Below are 21,310 nucleotides of genomic sequence, written 5' to 3'. Positions count from 1 at the left end.
ACTCTGCTTTCTTTTAGCTCTTTCCATATATCACATCCATCACATTATAAATTACACGCATTATTTAGCCTCGCCTACTACTAGATCTCATTAAGAACCTTATCAGTCAAGGAGAAATGAGATTCGCCAAGCTATCTAGCTAAAACAACACCCTACGTTAACCTCACTACCATGTGAGTTGCTCCAGAGAGATCGGAAATTAACCTGGCGATCAGGACCATGCATAGCTCGCAGGCACACATACTAATCACTCCTACCTAGTTAACTAATTAATTGATTAATGACCAAATAGAGCAAACTAGCCAGTTAGCTCAAGTTTAATATATATATTCCCCTGGTGTCGATTTTTTTTTTATATGTATATATAATAGTCGAATTTTATTGATGAATGCAATACCCCATCAAGTTGATGGAGTTCTGTCTGAAATAACATGGGAGAAAGTTATACAAGATATGAAAAAATAAACATTCTGCCAGAGGAAAAGAGCTCCTTCAAAATCCCCTCAGGTCCTAGTGGTGATCTTGCACGCACTTTCAGCTCAGGATCAAAGGTTATTTGAATTATAGGAGTCGCTGGGTCTGGAGGTGGATTTGAACTTGGTAAAGGCCTTTCAAAATTTGTTATCATCGAAATGTGGCCATCGTTGCATGGAGTCCCATCAGTGCATGGAGAACCAATCTCAAGCTCGCCTTTTGGTGAAGCAGGCTTCGGGGGTGGAGGTGATGGCGTGGTCCGTCCATTACTAATGGTTACTTGACCGATTGGTGGATCGATTTTTGGAGATTGTGGTGGCGGAGACGAATACTTCTCGTAATTGCTGTTAAGTTCCTTGGAACTTGGTGAAGGGATCGGAGATGGAGGTGGTGGGCTGTAACTCCTTCCATAAGCAGCTATTATTGCTACTTTGAGTCGAAAGCTATCTGCAGCACATGAACAAAAGAGATTTTAATTAGAATATGCAAGCAATTCAACATGTTTTTAATCAAGAAACAACTGGTGAGACAAACGTGTATGAATTTTAGTGAAACGTGATAATATATCTAAGCATAAGTTAGTTAAGTACCTGGTAAAATTCTTGCTTGAGAGCCATTAATGGCTCTAAGTCCAACAATGGCGAAAATGGCTCCAAGGAAGAGAGCACCTGTAATTCGAGTCTTCATATTGTTGGGCATGTATGACACCAATTTTAAAGCATGTTGGAGATGTGTTAAATATTCACAGACCTTTGGTAGTATATGTTGTAGTTCTTAATTTTATGGTACATTAGATCAACCATTTACGATTATTATTCCTCACATGTAAAAGAAGAAAAGAGAAAATTAATTTAGGGTAATGACTCTCTTATATCTTTAATAATTTCAATAAAAATCTCGAATAAAATCTAGCTAATCTTTAATTAATTAATTCTATTTATCAAATTTGATGACCAAACTTAAAAGAAAAAAGAAAAAAAAAGTAATTATTAAGATCTACTATGAATTTCAAGAGAAGGTATAATAACTCACGTCCATGTAATTTAGGTTTTTTTTTAATTGTAATTGTAATTTGTAATAGTGTATTATCTTTTATTAAATTTTAATTAGCATTTTAACCCATTACTTATCATGGCTCAATAATGATGGGTCTATACTTGAGTACCAAACAATGCTACACGAGTCTACTCAACAAGTTTATCTAATAATTTAATGATTATTTGTGAATGTTATCTATATTTCTTAACAAATTATTATCCGTGTAACCAAAATTTTCTTCACAGCTCTTTAACCAAGCTGATAGCCAGTGTGGAATTAATGAAAAACATGATTCCTAGTTCGGCTGTATTTAGTTAAAGATTAGGTGATTCCTGCTTAACCAAATACTCCAAGCAATGCCATATGAAGAGAGGTTCCATGCTTTCCTCTGGAATCTCTCATGTGTCAATGTTGGCCATCGAACCAGAAGCCGATCCATAGTCTTTGGAACGCACCACCTCTACCATGTAGGGAACTTTGTCCATAGTTTCCGAGCAAAGTAGCATTGAAGGAGAAGATGATCTGCCGACTCTATCTCTGATGCACAAAACGAGCATGAAGCTTGATCCAATGAAACAAGGTGTCAGCTGAGAAAAGAGTCTCTTGCAATCAGATGATTTTGTAATGCTAACCATTAATAATAATAAAAAAAAACCCTGTATTTTCAGCGGTGTCACTCCACTCCACTTTAGATGTTTGAAATGTTTTGGAGAATAATATAAATTATATTTTAAAATTTTATTTAATAATTTAATTTATTAGTTTGAGATAGATTTTTTGACATTATATCAAAACTTTAATAATTAAATGATGATAAGTTTGAATTTTATTATTTTATTTATTTAATAAAAATTAAATATAAAATAATATGAATCTATATAATTTTCAAATTTAAAATACTTTTACTTAAGATAATATATTAAAAAATAAAATAAATTATATTTTAAAATTCCATCTAAAACTTTAACCTATAAAATTAAAATAAATTTTTAACTAAGTGAAAAGCTTCGTCACCTTGACATGTCAACCTGTCAATCAAGGCACAGCTAGATTTTACTGTAAATTTTCCATTCCTACCAATATTCTAGATTTTAACATCTTCTTTTCACTTCGGTAAAGTTAATATTTCATAATTAACTTGGTTGAAGATTTGCACTTCGGTAATATATAGGATTACGAATTATATGAAGAGAGGGGGAGTAGGATATTTAGGGGTTAGGCAACACATATAAAGGGTTGAGAGATTTTCCTACTAAGAATCATTTGATGTTATCATCAACACCAATAAAAAAGAAAAGAGAATCTTATGATCATTAATGGAACAAATTATAAAATATAATGGTGGATTTTAACAATTTAGTATGAATCACATTACACAAGCATCTAATGGTAAAGGTATAATTTATTTGTTTTTATTTGATAATAAGGATATATATTTTTAGATTAGATTATATATCAACTAAGATTAAGTTTTTTTTTTTCTCTCTCTCGAAGAATCTTAAGAATGCAATTTTACATTGATCTAATGTGTTTAAAGAAAAAAAAATTTTGAAATGATGATATTTAAACTTAAAAAATCAATTAATAAAACAAGCCTGTCTATATCTCAAAGCTAAAATATTCCTACATCTTCTAATTTGCAACATTTACATGTTAAAATATGCTTATATCAACATGCATTATAACTACCATCCAAAAAAAAAGTATCTTATATTATTAGATATATTATTATAAAACATGCTTTAGTTAAGGAGTTATTGATACTTCAAGTGCAAAATGATGATATAAAACCTTGATAAAAATATACTTTTAAGTATCAATCACATGGCATAATGTCATTTTGAATCCTTGAGTGCTTAGGTCACAATGGTGGTTCTATATTAATAGGGTGAAATAGTTGTGTGGAGAGATTAAGTTTCTGGATTGGTCTTCGAATGTTGTTTTTTGCTCTAATGGTTATCGAGTTTAGGGGTGGTGGCTGTGATGTAGGTTTATGAACTGGGATAGAGGTGTTTTCTTGGGTGTTGGATGAAAGCACTGAGGTGGTTGGATAGATGTCGAGTGAAGGTATAATAATGGTTGGTTGGATAGGAAGCTCATGTGGTAGGTGTGGGGTTGTATTTGTAGTGGGGAACGATGCATCATAAGAGGGTTGACCTTGAGGCTGAACTATAGATGGTGTGTTAAATGTCCCGGTGGTAGCTTGGTTGGTTGGGACTGTAATTATAAGAGGGATCCATGTGGAGACAGTGGCTGGTTATGGATTGACAGGTTGTATGTTTAACGTAAAAAAAGGGAAGATTGATTTCATAAATTTAACATGATGAGAAACATACATTTTAGATATGGGAGGATGATAACACAAATAAGCACTTTGAGTAAGGAATAACCTAGAAAAATACACGATTTGAAACAAGACTCAAATTTGTGAGATGTATAAGGACATAACCATGGGCAGCACAAACTACCAAAAATCTTAAGTTTAGAGTAATTTGGTGGAGCCAAAAATGCGTTCATAGAGGGATGATAGATTTAGTGTAAGGGTGGGTATATGATTTATTAGGTAAATAGCAGTGGCAAAGGCATGAGTCCAAAACGTTAAAGGAAGTGAGGTATAAGATAAGAGAGTGAGACTGGTTTCAACAATATGACGATGACGTCTTTCAGAGTATCTATTGTGTTTAAAAGTATGTAGTGGAGTAGTAAGGTGAGTGATCCTATGGGTAGCAAGAAAAGTTTGAAGAGTTATGTATTCACCACTATTATTAGAGTAAATTATATGGATTTTATTTTGAAAGTGTGTTTCCACAATAGCTTTAAATCAGATAAATACACCTTTAACTTCAAATTTATGTTCAAGAGAATAAAACCAAATGTATTTAGTAAAGTGATCAACAAATATGACACAATATTTAAAACCATTATGGAAAAGAATAGGTGAAGTCCACACATCAGAGAAAATAATTTCAAGTGGTTTAGATGAGAAGATAGTAGATATAGAGAAAGGTAATTTGTGACTTTTATTGCAGTGACAAACATTACATAAAAAATAAAATAGGAAGACAAATTTAACTAATAATGTGAAATAATGTGTAGTAAGATTAAAAATGCAGGATGGCCTAATCTATGATGGCACGTAGATGAAGAAGTTTTAACACTAGAAAAGGCTACTAGTGGAGATGACAGGGAAGAGGGAACCGACCATTCATACACCCTATCTTTTGTTTGACCCTTCAAAAGGATTGCCTCTGTACGAAGTTCCTTCACATAAAAAGAGGATGGTAAGAATTCAACAAAGACATTATTAGATGTGCAAAATTGAGAGATGAAAATTAGATTCTTTTTCATGTTGGGAACACATAAAATATTGTCTAATTTAAAAGATGTGTTATGAGTGGTAAATGATGTAGAACCAATGTGCGTTATAAGAAGACTTGATCCATCGTCAATCATAATTTCATCAAAACCATTGTAAGGTGTGTGAAGAGATAGATTACTCAGGTCAACAATGACATGATGAGCAGCACCGCTGTCCAGTAGCCATTGAGGAGTGGTGAAAGTAATGTTAAATGCAAAATGAGATTGAGGTTGCCAAGTTGTAGTAGTGTTGTTCATTGGTGCAACTGGACTTGTATTTGGTCAATTTGGCACTAAGGGAAAAGAGGAACATCTTTTAACAGCGTGCCCCTGTATTCCACATATCTGGCAGTAACCAAGATAAAGACGTGAAGGAGGTCGTTGGTTGCAAAACGAGTTTTTTCCAGCGTTAGGAAATACAGGGGATTGATTATTGGCATTAGGTAAGGGACGCCAACCTGTACCATGGTTACCATAGGGACGCGAATTATTGTTGGTGTTACTAAAGTGCGAAGAGGGACGCCAACTAGTAGTGTTATGATTGGCAGGATTTGTTGTGGCTGGAAAATAAAAGGGTTCAGACTTTGCACCTTAAAGAGATGCTTCAAAATTAAAAAGCTTTTCATGGAGTTCATCGAACATGATCATGGTATCTCGTGCTTGAACTGCATGTATAAGCTCTTTATAGTCATCCTCAAGACCATCAAGAATTTTGTCTGTGAGGTCATCTTCATCCATTGGTGCCCCAAGAATAGCAAGTTCATCAGCCTGACATTTTATCAATTGAAGAAACTCTATAACAGTGCGAGACCCCTTGCTCATATTTTTAATTTGATTCTTGATGCGCCCTCAAGATGGCTTAGCATATGTATTTGCTAAGATCAACCATGCTTCTTCTGATGTTTTTGCTCTAGCAATGAATGGAATAATTATAGGAGAAAGAGATCTAACTAAAGCATTAAAGATCAGTTGGTCTTGTCTAATCTAGGTATTACAAGCACGATTTGGTACAGTGGTGTTGTTTTGAATGATAGTGGAGGGTGCACAAGGTTTGGATCCATCTATATATCTTAAGAGGTCATATTTGATAAAAAAAAGTGTATGGAATTGAAGTTTCCAAGAGATGTAATTAGTTATGGTGATTTGAGTGGGACTTGGACAAATATATTGATGGAGATGAGAGATGTGTTTGGTTCATTTGTATTTTGCATATCAAGCGTAGATTTGGCATTGGTTGTTGTCATGTTTTTAGTGGCTGGGGAAGAGAGCAATTGATTGATGCTGCTCTAATACCATAAAACATTAAAAGAGTAGAGAAACAGAGGAGAGGAAATATGTCACACATCTTCTCATTAGATTAGCTGATATAAATATAAAGGATTGTAACAAACTAGAAGATTATCCTTGAGGATAAGTGTATAGCTTAAAATACAAATTCAAAATTTAAATAAATTGAAGCAATTACAACAATACATGATAAGGAATCATGAGACTTCTCTAATACAAAGGATAGGAATAATTTTGTATTTATCAAAAACCACTCTAAAATCATTGTATATACTAATAAAAAAAATTGATCAGTAAAATAATTTTAAATAAGTTGAAGTTATTGTGGTCTTTCTTTTCATGGTTAATTAGTCATTACATGATTGTTATGTTCACAAGTAAACATATTATTTTATTTTATTTTAAATAATAAAACAACTAAATAATCTTAAAAGTTAAAAAAAAATAGAATTGTTAATCAAATGTATTTTTGTTATTAAAGAAAAAATAAGTTCATTTTTTCATCTTTTCACATTATTTTTGTTAATTCCATATCAATGAGGGGCACTTTGATCTTTTTACTTTGATTAATTAATAAAAATATTCAAAAAAATATCGGTGTATACTCTCCATGCACCAACGTGTGGAAGGTGTCTATGACCTTTGTGTGACGTGTTTGACAGCTCTCGATGACCAAACATGCCCTTTGACAGTGTTGTTTATGTGGAAGGCATTGTCACATCCTCTTCCTCATAGTATGGTGTATGATGGTGGAGTGGATCAGTTTATTACTGGTAAGTTTTTCTTTTTCCCCCTTTTTTTCTCTTTTATTTTCTAAAAAATACAACTTAGTCTTTTATGTTTTTTGTGTTTCAATTTTAGTCGTTATTCTTTTAATTTTTATTTTTTTTTCTTGGTTTTTTTATAAGAAATTTATTGTTTTTTATTCAATTTTTTAATTTTAATTTTTCATATATTATATTTTCCAATTCAATCATTTTCTTTTGATTTCTAACATTTTTTCTTTGCTTTTTTGTAAAAGTTTTATTGATTTTTAATTTTATTATTTAATATAAGTTTATGGTCTATTATTTGTTTTTCAATTTAGTGTGCATTCTTTTAATTTATTTTTGTTATTGAATTTATTTTTGTTTTCAATTTAACTCTTCAATAAAAAAAATTTGGTTACCCTCTAACTTATTTTTTATTTTAATTTCCACTCTTATTTTTTTAATTGCTATTTTTTTATTTTAAATCCTTTTATGTAATTAATTTTTTTCTTAATTTTATCCTTCATCATTTAATTTGTCGGGAATTGGGTTTTGTAATTCTTTTATTTATGGTTTTTTTTATTTAATAACCTGGGTCACAAGTATAAAAAGTTAATGCGAGTTAACATCCTTTTTCTTAGTCTTTTTTTTTTTTTTGGTTTCATCGTTTGATATTAGCTTTTTGTAAAAACAATGTTGGATGTATGGTTTTCTTTAAAAAAAAAATTTTTTATTAGGTTATTTCAATCTTATGATCCAAGTCACGAGTTTTGCAGGATAACCTGAGTTAGTTCGTCTCTTAATACTCAAATTACATATCTATTATGCTGACTCAAGTTAACTTAGACTGATTTATTTTTATTCAAGTTTTATCTAATTTCATACTTTCAAGAGGTTTTTTATTCAAGTTATCGTAATCTTTTTTATATATAAAAATCTCATATGATTATTATCATTTTATATGTTTTTATCATTTCTAACTTATTAAACTCAATCAAGGATGCAACCAAGTCACTTGTTTTTCTCTTCTTGTTTTTTTTAATGCACTTAGGGCACCTAGACTAGCATTGCTTTTTCTTTTGTAATTCTAATTTTGGTTTTTATTCTAATTAATTTTTTTAATTTCCTTTTTTTAATATCTTTTTATTTATGTTTTGATCATTATCCCTCTATGATTTTAATATGTCATTAAATAAATGAACTTTATTTTAAAAGATAAAAATATTTATTTTTAAATAATATTTATAATATGTACAGTTTTACATGGTGTATTTTTATTTTATTTAATAGATTTTATATGTATATTTATTATTATTATTATTATTTGATTGAATAAAAATTTAATTTTAATAAACATTTGAGCAAACATAACTGAATAAAGATTTTATGTTGTGAAATCAAATATTTAGCTCTAATCTATCTTTAGATATTTGTAATTTTATTTTTAGTTATCGTTAATAATTTTATTTATTTATTTATATTGATAATTATTAATTTATTTAAGTAGATTCTTGTATAAATTTTTGATTTATACTTCTAATTTTTTTATGTAAAAAATGTCAGAAAAACATGTACATTCATATAAGAGTAACAGTGAAGCACAAGTAAAATAAGTAGTAGAGTCTACTCAAATACTCTGTTATTATGCAAATTTCGTTAAGAAAGCTACAAATTCACATCCATTTTCAAAAATGCATTTCACATTCATTTCCAAAAATGCATGGTCGTAGGTCTTAAATTAGCTAGAAAATTAATGCATTATTCAAGGATGAAGATTGAAGACTACTTTAATTCATAATCAACCAGCTCACTTGGCCTGGCCTTGTGAAATATCCCTTATGAAAGATTCAAGATTAGCGTCAGATGATCCCCCCTTCGCAATAGCTCCACGACAAGTCTCTTGAAGTTCTTTAGCTCTCTTCCGCATTGCTTTCACCTCAATGTTCTCTGCATCCATAAAACTTTTCACGAGCTTTGAAATTTCTTCTCGTGTCACCAAAATTTCACTTCCCACCTCCCCCTTCACTCTCCATCCTATCTGCCAGTCTTCGACAATTAATTTTCTGTTTGTAATTTGATCCCAAAATATAGGAGAAGCAAGCATTGGAACTCCAGCAAAAACAGCTTCAAGAGAGGAATTCCACCCACAATGTGTCCAAAAACCTCCAACAGCAGAATGGCACAACACCCTTAATTGGTCGCACCATGGCACAACTAGCCCCATATTACCATCACCATCTTTGAAAGGAGTTGTTTCCCCTCGGGACACCCACAAGAATCGAACACCGCTATCATGAACCCCGGCAACAATTTCATCCATTCGGGAACTTGATACTGAAAGGAAACTTCCCATTGAAACGAATAGCACGGAGCCTTCAGGTTGGGAATTTAGCCATTCAATGTAGCCCGGCACATCGTGATGACTGCCAATAACTGAAGAGGTGTCTTTGATTTTGAAATAGGGTATGCTAGGGCCAATAGGGTATACAGGAAAAGGAAACTTGGGTTTTAAAGCGCTGATTACTTGGGCTTCAAGATCGTAGAAAGAAGTGAATAGAAGATACTGAGCTTTCGACACCAGTGAAACAGCCTTTAGAGATCGGGGCAAGATTTGTGGACCATTTCCATGAAATATATTTGGAAAATCAACTAAACGCGTTGGAGGAATTCCAGGAATGTAGTCCACTCGTTCTTCACCTCGTTCTGAAAAACACAAGAAGATTTGCAAATGAAGTGAATTTGCAATGATGAATTTAGTGGATATTATAACCTTAGACTTTGTTTCTGCAGAGATATTATTTCCCCACTGTCAGATCAGAATAAGATGACATGCTCAATTACAAGAACCAGAGACGCAGACCACTTAATCCCGTGTATTGCTTATAACTTCGAGCTAAACAATATTTGTATTCCCCTTCGCTATTTCGTTTTTTATGAATCTTGCCATCTACATTAGTGCTTGCAGCCTAAGATCTTGTTTAACATTGCGGTATAATTATATTTTTTAAATAAAATAATATTTTAAAAAACAATTTTTATCACAGTAAATAGCATTCCTGATAAAGTTGGAAGGATGCAAAACAATATCAATGCATGGAAGCTACCTAATGCATCTCAAATAATGAATATTTTATGAAGGCTCTACTGGAAGCGCGTCAAAAGACTTGACAGAGAGCAAAGGCATCTTTGCTGCAATGGACAAAACAAGAGGCTACATCAGTTAAAATCCTCATGCCTAACTCAGAACAAGAGGCGGCGACATCAGTTAAAATCCTCATGCCTAACTCAAAATTATAGCTAGGGACCACTAAGCGATGACTTATCATTTTATGGCAGCCAAATTTCCTGGGAGCCACGTGAAATGACGACCTTAAATTTGGCCCTTCTGCAGTCTAATGACATTTATTTTTTTCGTTTTAACCAAAAAGCAGACATCGGCTGGTGGGCAGTGAAAGACAAAAAGGTACCATGCGTGTGATTCTATCTCGATATTCCCGAAAGCATCGGCAACGTGTTTGTGAAAAAAATTGATTTGGGTCAAATATCGGGACAAACACTGGAATAAATTGCCTTTTGTCAATCGAGATTGTAATTTTAAAAAAAAAAATTAATAACATTATAAAAAATAATTTATTTATATTCAAGCACTAAATAAGTATATATATACATAGTTTTAAGAATCGACTCGATTTAATATTTGGTTTAAAATTTTGAATAAATTATTATTATAAATCATTTGATAATAACTTTATATTAAACTTTTTTTGTCAAAAATGGTTAACCACAGATTCAATGCATACGCATGTACAAAGTTTGGTGGGTGATTAATTATGTGTAAAAATAATGAACACCAAGCCCATACGTGTTTTACTATTCTCATACGGTTAGTTTTGACAGATTTTAATAAAGAAGGATCATAGTTTAACACCTCGTTAATTATTATGTTTATGTAGATTCAAAAGCCGTAGTTAATTTAGGGTAGTGAAGCTTTTGGCGATGGCTATGTTGGATCCCAATTGACTTGACCCTGGCTTTTGAGTGTGCTGCTATTGTTTTTCAAATCTTTTCCCTTGTTGATCAGTCCCTATACATACAAATCAAGGGATTTTATGCTGGTGTTTTGTTTCCATTAAAAATAAAGAAATAAAAATATTTTTTTTATAAAATTTCAGGGATCATTAAATTTAATAAAATAAAATTAATTATCATAATAAATTTATGGGAAGATAAATTTTAAACTGAAATTTATCTACTAATATAAATTTAAATCTAAACAAATTTATCAACTTAGATACAATTATCTATGTTCACTGTATATATAAAAAGGTCTAAGGGAGCCCTTAAACCCAAGAAAAAGTAAGTACGCAGTGCATTAATTAACTGTCATCATACAAAAACATTGAGCTATATATATAATATTACTGGGACAGAAATAAACAAGAATCTAGTGATCTGTACATGCCCGCCGGATGAAGTTCTTGCTCGAGTTAAATTAATGGCTAAATTCTCGTCAAAGTTCGTCGTCCCATGTGAAAAAAATGCATGATAGCAAACCTTTCTCTCTATATTCTAAGGGCTAATTGGCACAAGCATTTTTTTTAAACCATCCATCAAAAGAAACTAATTAAACCCGTAAGTTTTCGATATTCTAGTTTATAAAAAGTAGTGTGTTAACTGCGGATTTCATGCACGTTCAAAGTTTGGTGTGAGTGATTAAGGAATTGGGAGTGCCGATTGGATAATACATGATTTGTTTGGGGGGCAAAGCAGGTATATTTCTTATATATAATCTTTCAACTCAAGGGTATAATTAAACAATCTCAAAATATTAGGACTAATATGTCATCTTCTCAAAGTTTGGGAGGGTATCATGGCCCCCCACCATTCAACGCTGTTCCGTTCTGACCCAGCATAACTTAGAGCCTAAATTTAGTTAAAAATCATATCATTCCGGCACCAAAAATTAATTAGTCAAAGTTAGTTGTTGTTAACAACGGATTCCTTGCAAGTTCGAGTTTGGTGCGGGTGATTAACTGTTAAAAAAAATGATGTTTAACACAAGCTTGACTATTCATGCGGAGGTGTATTAAGTTTAAGCCATAATTAATTAAGTTAGGACTTAATATATTTCAGGTTGTGGACTCTAGCTTTTGGCTCTTGTGTGTGCATGCTGGGCTACGTATTTCTTCTTGCGTTCTCCTTGTTTTGTATAAAATTCATTTTTACTTGCAATATATGTACATTTTGTTTCTCTTTGTACATGAACTGCTATTATTTTCTGCTAATTCCAGTTCAACCAATTGTATAAATTCCGATACGCATAGCTGTGGTAAAAGCCATCTAACATCTAACGTAAAGAAAAACCAGGTACAGACAATATTTCATAATTCGATCCCATAATTATGGACTGCTAATGAAAGTTTCCTGCTAAAACCACTCTGCTTTCTTTTAGCTCTTTCCATATATCACATCCATCACATTATAAATTACACGCATTATTTAGCCTCGCCTACTACTAGATCTCATTAAGAACCTTATCAGTCAAGGAGAAATGAGATTCGCCAAGCTATCTAGCTAAAACAACACCCTACGTTAACCTCACTACCATGTGAGTTGCTCCAGAGAGATCGGAAATTAACCTGGCGATCAGGACCATGCATAGCTCGCAGGCACACATACTAATCACTCCTACCTAGTTAACTAATTAATTGATTAATGACCAAATAGAGCAAACTAGCCAGTTAGCTCAAGTTTAATATATATATTCCCCTGGTGTCGATTTTTTTTTTATATGTATATATAATAGTCGAATTTTATTGATGAATGCAATACCCCATCAAGTTGATGGAGTTCTGTCTGAAATAACATGGGAGAAAGTTATACAAGATATGAAAAAATAAACATTCTGCCAGAGGAAAAGAGCTCCTTCAAAATCCCCTCAGGTCCTAGTGGTGATCTTGCACGCACTTTCAGCTCAGGATCAAAGGTTATTTGAATTATAGGAGTCGCTGGGTCTGGAGGTGGATTTGAACTTGGTAAAGGCCTTTCAAAATTTGTTATCATCGAAATGTGTTTGAACTTGGTAAAGGCCTTTCAAAATTTGTTATCATCGAAATGTGGCCATCGTTGCATGGAGTCCCATCAGTGCATGGAGAACCAATCTCAAGCTCGCCTTTTGGTGAAGCAGGCTTCGGGGGTGGAGGTGATGGCGTGGTCCGTCCATTACTAATGGTTACTTGACCGATTGGTGGATCGATTTTTGGAGATTGTGGTGGCGGAGACGAATACTTCTCGTAATTGCTGTTAAGTTCCTTGGAACTTGGTGAAGGGATCGGAGATGGAGGTGGTGGGCTGTAACTCCTTCCATAAGCAGCTATTATTGCTACTTTGAGTCGAAAGCTATCTGCAGCACATGAACAAAAGAGATTTTAATTAGAATATGCAAGCAATTCAACATGTTTTTAATCAAGAAACAACTGGTGAGACAAACGTGTATGAATTTTAGTGAAACGTGATAATATATCTAAGCATAAGTTAGTTAAGTACCTGGTAAAATTCTTGCTTGAGAGCCATTAATGGCTCTAAGTCCAACAATGGCGAAAATGGCTCCAAGGAAGAGAGCACCTGTAATTCGAGTCTTCATATTGTTGGGCATGTATGACACCAATTTTAAAGCATGTTGGAGATGTGTTAAATATTCACAGACCTTTGGTAGTATATGTTGTAGTTCTTAATTTTATGGTACATTAGATCAACCATTTACGATTATTATTCCTCACATGTAAAAGAAGAAAAGAGAAAATTAATTTAGGGTAATGACTCTCTTATATCTTTAATAATTTCAATAAAAATCTCGAATAAAATCTAGCTAATCTTTAATTAATTAATTCTATTTATCAAATTTGATGACCAAACTTAAAAGAAAAAAGAAAAAAAAAGTAATTATTAAGATCTACTATGAATTTCAAGAGAAGGTATAATAACTCACGTCCATGTAATTTAGGTTTTTTTTTAATTGTAATTGTAATTTGTAATAGTGTATTATCTTTTATTAAATTTTAATTAGCATTTTAACCCATTACTTATCATGGCTCAATAATGATGGGTCTATACTTGAGTACCAAACAATGCTACACGAGTCTACTCAACAAGTTTATCTAATAATTTAATGATTATTTGTGAATGTTATCTATATTTCTTAACAAATTATTATCCGTGTAACCAAAATTTTCTTCACAGCTCTTTAACCAAGCTGATAGCCAGTGTGGAATTAATGAAAAACATGATTCCTAGTTCGGCTGTATTTAGTTAAAGATTAGGTGATTCCTGCTTAACCAAATACTCCAAGCAATGCCATATGAAGAGAGGTTCCATGCTTTCCTCTGGAATCTCTCATGTGTCAATGTTGGCCATCGAACCAGAAGCCGATCCATAGTCTTTGGAACGCACCACCTCTACCATGTAGGGAACTTTGTCCATAGTTTCCGAGCAAAGTAGCATTGAAGGAGAAGATGATCTGCCGACTCTATCTCTGATGCACAAAACGAGCATGAAGCTTGATCCAATGAAACAAGGTGTCAGCTGAGAAAAGAGTCTCTTGCAATCAGATGATTTTGTAATGCTAACCATTAATAATAATAAAAAAAAACCCTGTATTTTCAGCGGTGTCACTCCACTCCACTTTAGATGTTTGAAATGTTTTGGAGAATAATATAAATTATATTTTAAAATTTTATTTAATAATTTAATTTATTAGTTTGAGATAGATTTTTTGACATTATATCAAAACTTTAATAATTAAATGATGATAAGTTTGAATTTTATTATTTTATTTATTTAATAAAAATTAAATATAAAATAATATGAATCTATATAATTTTCAAATTTAAAATACTTTTACTTAAGATAATATATTAAAAAATAAAATAAATTATATTTTAAAATTCCATCTAAAACTTTAACCTATAAAATTAAAATAAATTTTTAACTAAGTGAAAAGCTTCGTCACCTTGACATGTCAACCTGTCAATCAAGGCACAGCTAGATTTTACTGTAAATTTTCCATTCCTACCAATATTCTAGATTTTAACATCTTCTTTTCACTTCGGTAAAGTTAATATTTCATAATTAACTTGGTTGAAGATTTGCACTTCGGTAATATATAGGATTACGAATTATATGAAGAGAGGGGGAGTAGGATATTTAGGGGTTAGGCAACACATATAAAGGGTTGAGAGATTTTCCTACTAAGAATCATTTGATGTTATCATCAACACCAATAAAAAAGAAAAGAGAATCTTATGATCATTAATGGAACAAATTATAAAATATAATGGTGGATTTTAACAATTTAGTATGAATCACATTACACAAGCATCTAATGGTAAAGGTATAATTTATTTGTTTTTATTTGATAATAAGGATATATATTTTTAGATTAGATTATATATCAACTAAGATTAAGTTTTTTTTTTTTTCTCTCTCTCGAAGAATCTTAAGAATGCAATTTTACATTGATCTGCAGGGTTTATAGATTTATTTTTTTTTTTGAAATGATGATATTTAAACTTAAAAAATCAATTAATAAAACAAGCCTGTCTATATCTCAAAGCTAAAATATTCCTACATCTTCTAATTTGCAACATTTACATGTTAAAATATGCTTATATCAACATGCATTATAACTACCATCCAAAAAAGGAAAATAACTGTACTTCTCTTCTTCAGCAAAAAATATCGTTGCGAAAGCATATTTGTGATGATTTATTAACTTAATCATTATTTAATTATCGGTCACCATGTTAGTGGCGGCATCCTTTATTCCTCCACCAATGTTGCTGCAATTTGTTTGCTTTTTCTTTAAGATTATGGAAATGTGGTCCTAACATGGTACTCACGAGGCTTTGTTCAATGAAAATCAAGCCAGCATGTCCAATATAGATGAAAAGGCATAAAACATATTAAATTGTTTATTTTTTAATTAATTAGCCTAGATTGAGTGAGAAGTTTAATGAACCTTGAACTACTATCTCGTCTTCATTACATATATAATTTATTTATTTTTTTGTAATAATTAAGATTTTATGTAAAAACTAGTGCCAAAAAGACTTAGCTAACTAGAAGAAAACAAAAAAGTTATGTTCGTGTACATAAACAAAGAGAAAATTGAAAAAAAAAAAACTAAAGAAAGCTCCTATATAGATCCAGACTTGTATAAAGAAAATTTATATTTGCAAACCTTAACCAAATAGTCAATCTTTAAAGTATAATATGGAAAACACGATTTTATTTCGAATCTTTTTCCTGAAACACCACGTTATTTCTGGTCACCCCAATCCTCCATAGAATTTCATAAGATGAAAAATTTCTTCTTTATAATTTCATAACCTTTCCATGTGTCTGTCTAGAATCTAACATTTATCTCATTACCCAATCTAAAATTAATTCCTCTCTTTAGGGTCTTTTAAACACCATTTGTACTGGGTATCACAGTATTAATTACATGACACATTGATCGATGATGTAGTTTTGAAATGATATGAAATATGAGGTTATGAAATTATAAAGAAGAAATTTTCTTGCCTCTACACTAGAACTTCCAAACTAACAACAATAATTTATGATGTGTTGGTCCCAGGATTGAACTTATAGCGACCAAGAAAGTTAAGAGGTACATAACTCCAATCTCTACACCTTTTATCATTGTGTATGAGTTGTTTCATTTTATAATTAAATGGAGAGACAGTGTTGGAATCTTGACACAATAAGTAATTACACAGTTAAATTTGGATGTGCCACTATTAAGAGGATAATTTTCTCAAAACTTTTTTATCTGTCTGTCTAAATCTAACATTTCTCCTATTACCCAATCTAAAACTAATTCTTCCTTTTTAAAATTTTTCAAACATCATTTGTATTGGGTATCACAGTATTAATGACACAACACACTAATTGATAGTGCAGTTTTGAAATAATATGAAAGACAAAGAAAGTTAAAGTGACATCTTGTATCATCTATCATGTGTGGGTCCAAATATTGAACTTAAAGTGGCAAAGAAAGTTAAAGAGTTACATAACTATAATCTTGACATCTTGTATCATCTATATATGCATGAGTTGTTTTATTGTATGATTAAATGGAGAGATGGTATTGGAATCTTGACATAATAAGTGATTATACAGTTAAATTTGAATGTATTTCTAAAACCTTTCAGCTTGTTTATCTAGAATCTAACATTTCTCTCATTACCCAATCTAAAACTAATTTCTCCCTTTAAGGTTTTGTAAACGCTATTTGTATTAGGTATCACTGTATTAATTACATAACACACTAATCCATAATATAGTTTTGAAATAATATGAAAGATCATTTTTAAAAGTAGTCTATCTGTCTTTATAATTCAAAAGTAGTCTCTATCTATCTTTATAACAATCTCCTTCCAATCTCCTTTATGAGTTATAATTATGTCTCCATTACATAATAAATTGCTAAGACTCGAGATTTTTTAAAAATAAAATGAACAGTGCATTAATTTTCTGTTTAATTAATGTCACGGTAATATTGTATGTCGTTGCAATCTAGATTTTCCATATCTTTAAAAGTTTGGTCTACATCAATCAAGCTTTCCTAGAATTCTCCACTTTAGGTTAAGAATTAATTAATTATGAACCATATATGTTCATCATCCATTAATTAGAGGGCGAGTATTGAAATCAATTAACAAATGCTTATTTAATTTAGACATAAAATCTCAGAAGTTCATTTGATTTCAATAGCATAAATTTACTTACATAACATGTAAAAGTCATATACTTATAGTCATGAAGAACAGATAGAGGAGCTGAATCTAAATAAAACCTAGCAATCTATATCATCAACCTGGCTCGTCAAATAACAAGTGGGAAATATTCTAGGAAAGCTGGATTAATGTAGGCAAACTCTTAAAGCAGATCGATGCACCTTCAGGCAGATCGATGCTGAATTAAGCCAGGAATTTATATGTAGTGCCAGCTGCACGGCAAGCTTCAATCGTCTAGTTGGGGCGGCTGGGCAGCAAGATATATAATATGATCAGGCACTAATTCATTTTCCTTGGAATATATGCAGGTATTGTTTAATTCTCTTTGTACTTGAACAGTTATCATTTCCTGCTAATTAAAGATCAATCAATAGTATGAATTCTACTCATAGCTGTTGTAAAATAAAGCCATCTAACATCTGGGGAAAAAATAAAAAACAAGTGCAGACAATTCATAATTCAACCCCATAATTACGGACTGTATAATTAAAATTGTACAAGAAATTCTCCAGCTAAAATCACTCGGCTTTCTATTAGCTCTTACCGTATATTACATCCAATTATTCATCACAATATATATTGCACGCATTAATTAACCTCGCCTGCTACTCGATCTCATTAGAAACCTTATCGATGAAGGAGAAATGAGATTTGCCAAGCTACATAGCTAAACAACACCCTATGTAAACCTTACTACCAGGTAAGTTGCTCCAGAGAGATGGGAGATTAACCTGGACATCAGTACCATGCATAGCTCGTGGGCACACATACTAATCACTCCTACCTAGTTAGCTAGCACCTTAATTGATCATTAGATGATCCAATAAGGAAAACTAGCTAGCTAGCTCAAGTTGAATATGCATATTCCCCTGGTGGTGATCTTGCATGCACTTTCGGCTCAAGATCAAAGGTTATATGAATTATAGGAGTCGCTGGGTCTGGAGGTGGAGGTGAACTTGGTAAAGGCCTTTCAAAATTTGTTGTCATCGAAATGTAGCCATCGTTGCATGGAGTCCCATCAGTGCATGGAGAACCAATCTCAAGCTCGCCTTTTGGTGAAGCAGGCTTCGGGGGTGGAGGTGATGGCGTGGTCCGTCCATAACTAGTGGTTACTTGACCGATTGGTGGATCGATTTTTGGAGATTGTGGTGGCGGAGACGAATACTTCTCGTAATTGCTGTTAAGTTCCTTGGAACTTGGTGAAGGGATCGGAGATGGAGGTGGTGGGCTATAACTCCTTCCATAAGCAGCTATTATTGCTACTTTGAGTCGAAAGCTATCTGCAGCACATGAACAAAAGAGATTTTAATTAGAATATGCAAGCAAATCAACATGTTTTTAATCAAGAAAAAACTGGTTTGACAAACGTCTATGAATTTTATTGAAACACGTGACAACATAACCAGGCATAAGTTAGTCAATTAATTACCAGGTAAAATTCTTGCTTGAGCGCCATTAATGGCTATAAGTCCAACAAAGGCCAAAATGGCTGCAAGTAAGATAGCACTTGTCATTGGAGTCTTCATGTTGTTTGGCTTGTATGACACCAATTAAAGCATGATGCAGATGTGTTATTTATATACCTGGTGGGTTACTGTGTGTTGAGTTACTAGGTCCATGTCATCAATCTCAACTTGTTATCTGGTAGTATACGCTGTAGTTTTTATGATACAAATACAATGAATTTGATTCACCTGTAGAAGCTCCATAGATGAACACTACAGTGGACGGAGATGCATTGTAGAATCGGTTTGGGAGATTGGGTCTGCTAATATTACATGGGAAAGACACAGCCGTCGGTCAAGAACCCTACTTTGTCTTTTGCGAATTCATACTTGCTCGTTTTAATTAAAACTCTCCAAAGCTAGTTTGTCATTGTAGATTTGACTTCCCAATGAGGAATTCTGTATTCAAAGTCATTTCTCCGCAAGGGGAGACAATTTACGACTAACAAATAATATAATTAACAAACATAATATATAGATTACAGAAGATACAAGTGTTACCGGTAATTCATATATTAATTTGTTGGAGAAGTTTTGTTAATTTTGGTATTATAATAAAATTGACAAATAATCAGCTATTGGCTTGTTATAGCTTATAACTTGTTATAGGCTTGTATATCTTTAGAAAAAGTTTATTATTCTTGTATTATGCTCTCTACATTAACTATTTACCCTACATATATAAATGTGAATGTTTATTAACTAATAAGTTAGGCTTTTTATTATTCTCAACTTAATATCAGAGTCTTATTCTCAACCTTTGATATAGACTCATTTTAAAAACTATTTTTTTATCTCTCCAATGTACTCTTATTCTTAATGTAGACTTCTTCTTCTCTCTTTGTTTTGAAAGCTTTCTCAAATGTTATGAATCCCTCTTCATATTTTGCTTTGGAATCTGTCCATGTTGCTGTTGTGTAACCTTCCTCTACTATTGTTGTTGTGACTCTTGTTATCATGAAGGTTTTAATTGCAAGCATTGTTTCCCTCTTTAATTCTTATCAAGTTATTTCTTTAAAGCTTACAAACACGAATTATTTTTATTGACAAATGTATAGAAGTAATATCTTCTTAGACAAGATGTTTTTCTTTTTGGTGATGGCTTTTTTTTATGCCCTCCTCGTGCAGTTGTTGTTAATGGTTCTTCTTTTTAAGTTTATAATTTTTTTCTTTATTGTAAATAACATGACCAATTTATTCTAAGTGCACTACTTTTTTCTCTTTCAATGGATGTACTGCATCTTGTTATCAATTGTTAAACCTTAAAATTTATTTGGCGTATTCCTGAGCAAACCCTCACTTCTTTGTCAAATCCTTGCATTATAAAAGTTTATAGTACTTTTCAATATCTTCATCAAGATGATGATTCAGTCACTATATTTATGCAAAAAATAAAGGCATTGTTTAATCAATTAACAATTGTTAGTTGTCCAATTTTGTTAAAGGATTTCAATTTTATATGTTTATTGGACTTTAAAGTGAGTTCAAGGACTTGATGATATGGTTCAACCTTGTGATACAATCCAAGTAAGGTCATATTCGGATTTTGGCATAAAATTTTCTACCGTCTAGTTTTACACTATTGAGCATAACTCTAAATCTAATCGTTAGATCGAGGTGAATCTTTACTAGAGGATTCTAGAAGTATTTTTCTATATTGGGATAAATTTTCAGGTAAATCAGAGTTCAAAAAATATTTATAATATAGGTTAAAATATGCTATATGAATTTTGTTATTTACATCCTTTTGACCCGTGGACTTTCTATTTGGCAAGGATTCTTTTTCTAAAAGGATATGGTAACTTATTTTGGAAATTTTCTAGTTCCACAAGAATTTTTAATGAGCTGAAACATAATTTTCAAAAGTGGCAACGATTCATTAAGGATTCCTTATTCATCTTAGCTACACAAGAAACAAGGGTTGGTGCTATTTAAGGATATATTAGTTATTTTTATTATTTTCTGTTATTTTTGGGCTTATTTAAAATTTTATTTTAAGCTAGAATCCAAGGCTTGTTTGGATCAGGTTATGGGCTTTTCAGTTGAGTTTTTAGGTCAGTTTTGTAGTGGGTCAGTTTAGCCTACAAGGGTAGGTCTATTA

The 21,310-nt window shown here is 31.9% G+C and overlaps 3 protein-coding genes across 3 annotated transcripts; all 3 read right to left on the bottom strand.

Annotated features, from left to right (window-relative positions):
- Positions 1 to 442: 442 nt before the first annotated feature.
- Positions 443 to 1,173, bottom strand: LOC105132746 (hydroxyproline-rich systemin-like). Its single transcript, XM_011036418.1, has 2 exons — positions 1,065 to 1,173; positions 443 to 921 (listed from the first exon to the last, which is right to left on the bottom strand). The coding sequence occupies exons 1-2, from the start codon at positions 1,171 to 1,173 to the stop codon at positions 443 to 445; spliced, it is 588 nt and encodes a 195-aa protein (XP_011034720.1).
- Positions 1,174 to 8,510: 7,337 nt separating this feature from the next.
- On the bottom strand, positions 8,511 to 13,560 carry LOC105132745 (UDP-glycosyltransferase 87A1-like). The gene is made up of 5 exons (XM_011036417.1): positions 13,452 to 13,560; positions 12,996 to 13,308; positions 12,808 to 12,948; positions 10,070 to 10,094; positions 8,511 to 9,711 (listed from the first exon to the last, which is right to left on the bottom strand). Exons 1-5 carry the CDS (start codon positions 13,558 to 13,560, stop codon positions 8,713 to 8,715), a joined length of 1,587 nt encoding a protein of 528 aa, XP_011034719.1. The 3' UTR covers positions 8,511 to 8,712.
- Positions 13,561 to 18,159: 4,599 nt separating this feature from the next.
- Positions 18,160 to 19,317, bottom strand: LOC105132665 (hydroxyproline-rich systemin-like). The gene is made up of 2 exons (XM_011036275.1): positions 19,134 to 19,317; positions 18,160 to 18,984 (listed from the first exon to the last, which is right to left on the bottom strand). The coding sequence occupies exons 1-2, from the start codon at positions 19,228 to 19,230 to the stop codon at positions 18,551 to 18,553; spliced, it is 531 nt and encodes a 176-aa protein (XP_011034577.1). The 5' UTR covers positions 19,231 to 19,317; the 3' UTR covers positions 18,160 to 18,550.
- Between the last annotated feature and the right edge of the window lie 1,993 nt (positions 19,318 to 21,310).

Source organism: Populus euphratica, unplaced genomic scaffold, assembly GCF_000495115.2.
Source record: "Populus euphratica unplaced genomic scaffold, PopEup_1.0 scaffold87.1, whole genome shotgun sequence".
Classification (NCBI taxonomy): Eukaryota; Viridiplantae; Streptophyta; class Magnoliopsida; order Malpighiales; family Salicaceae; genus Populus; species Populus euphratica.
Note: the sequence above shows the minus strand (reverse complement) of the source record. Positions and strands in the feature narration are given on the sequence as shown.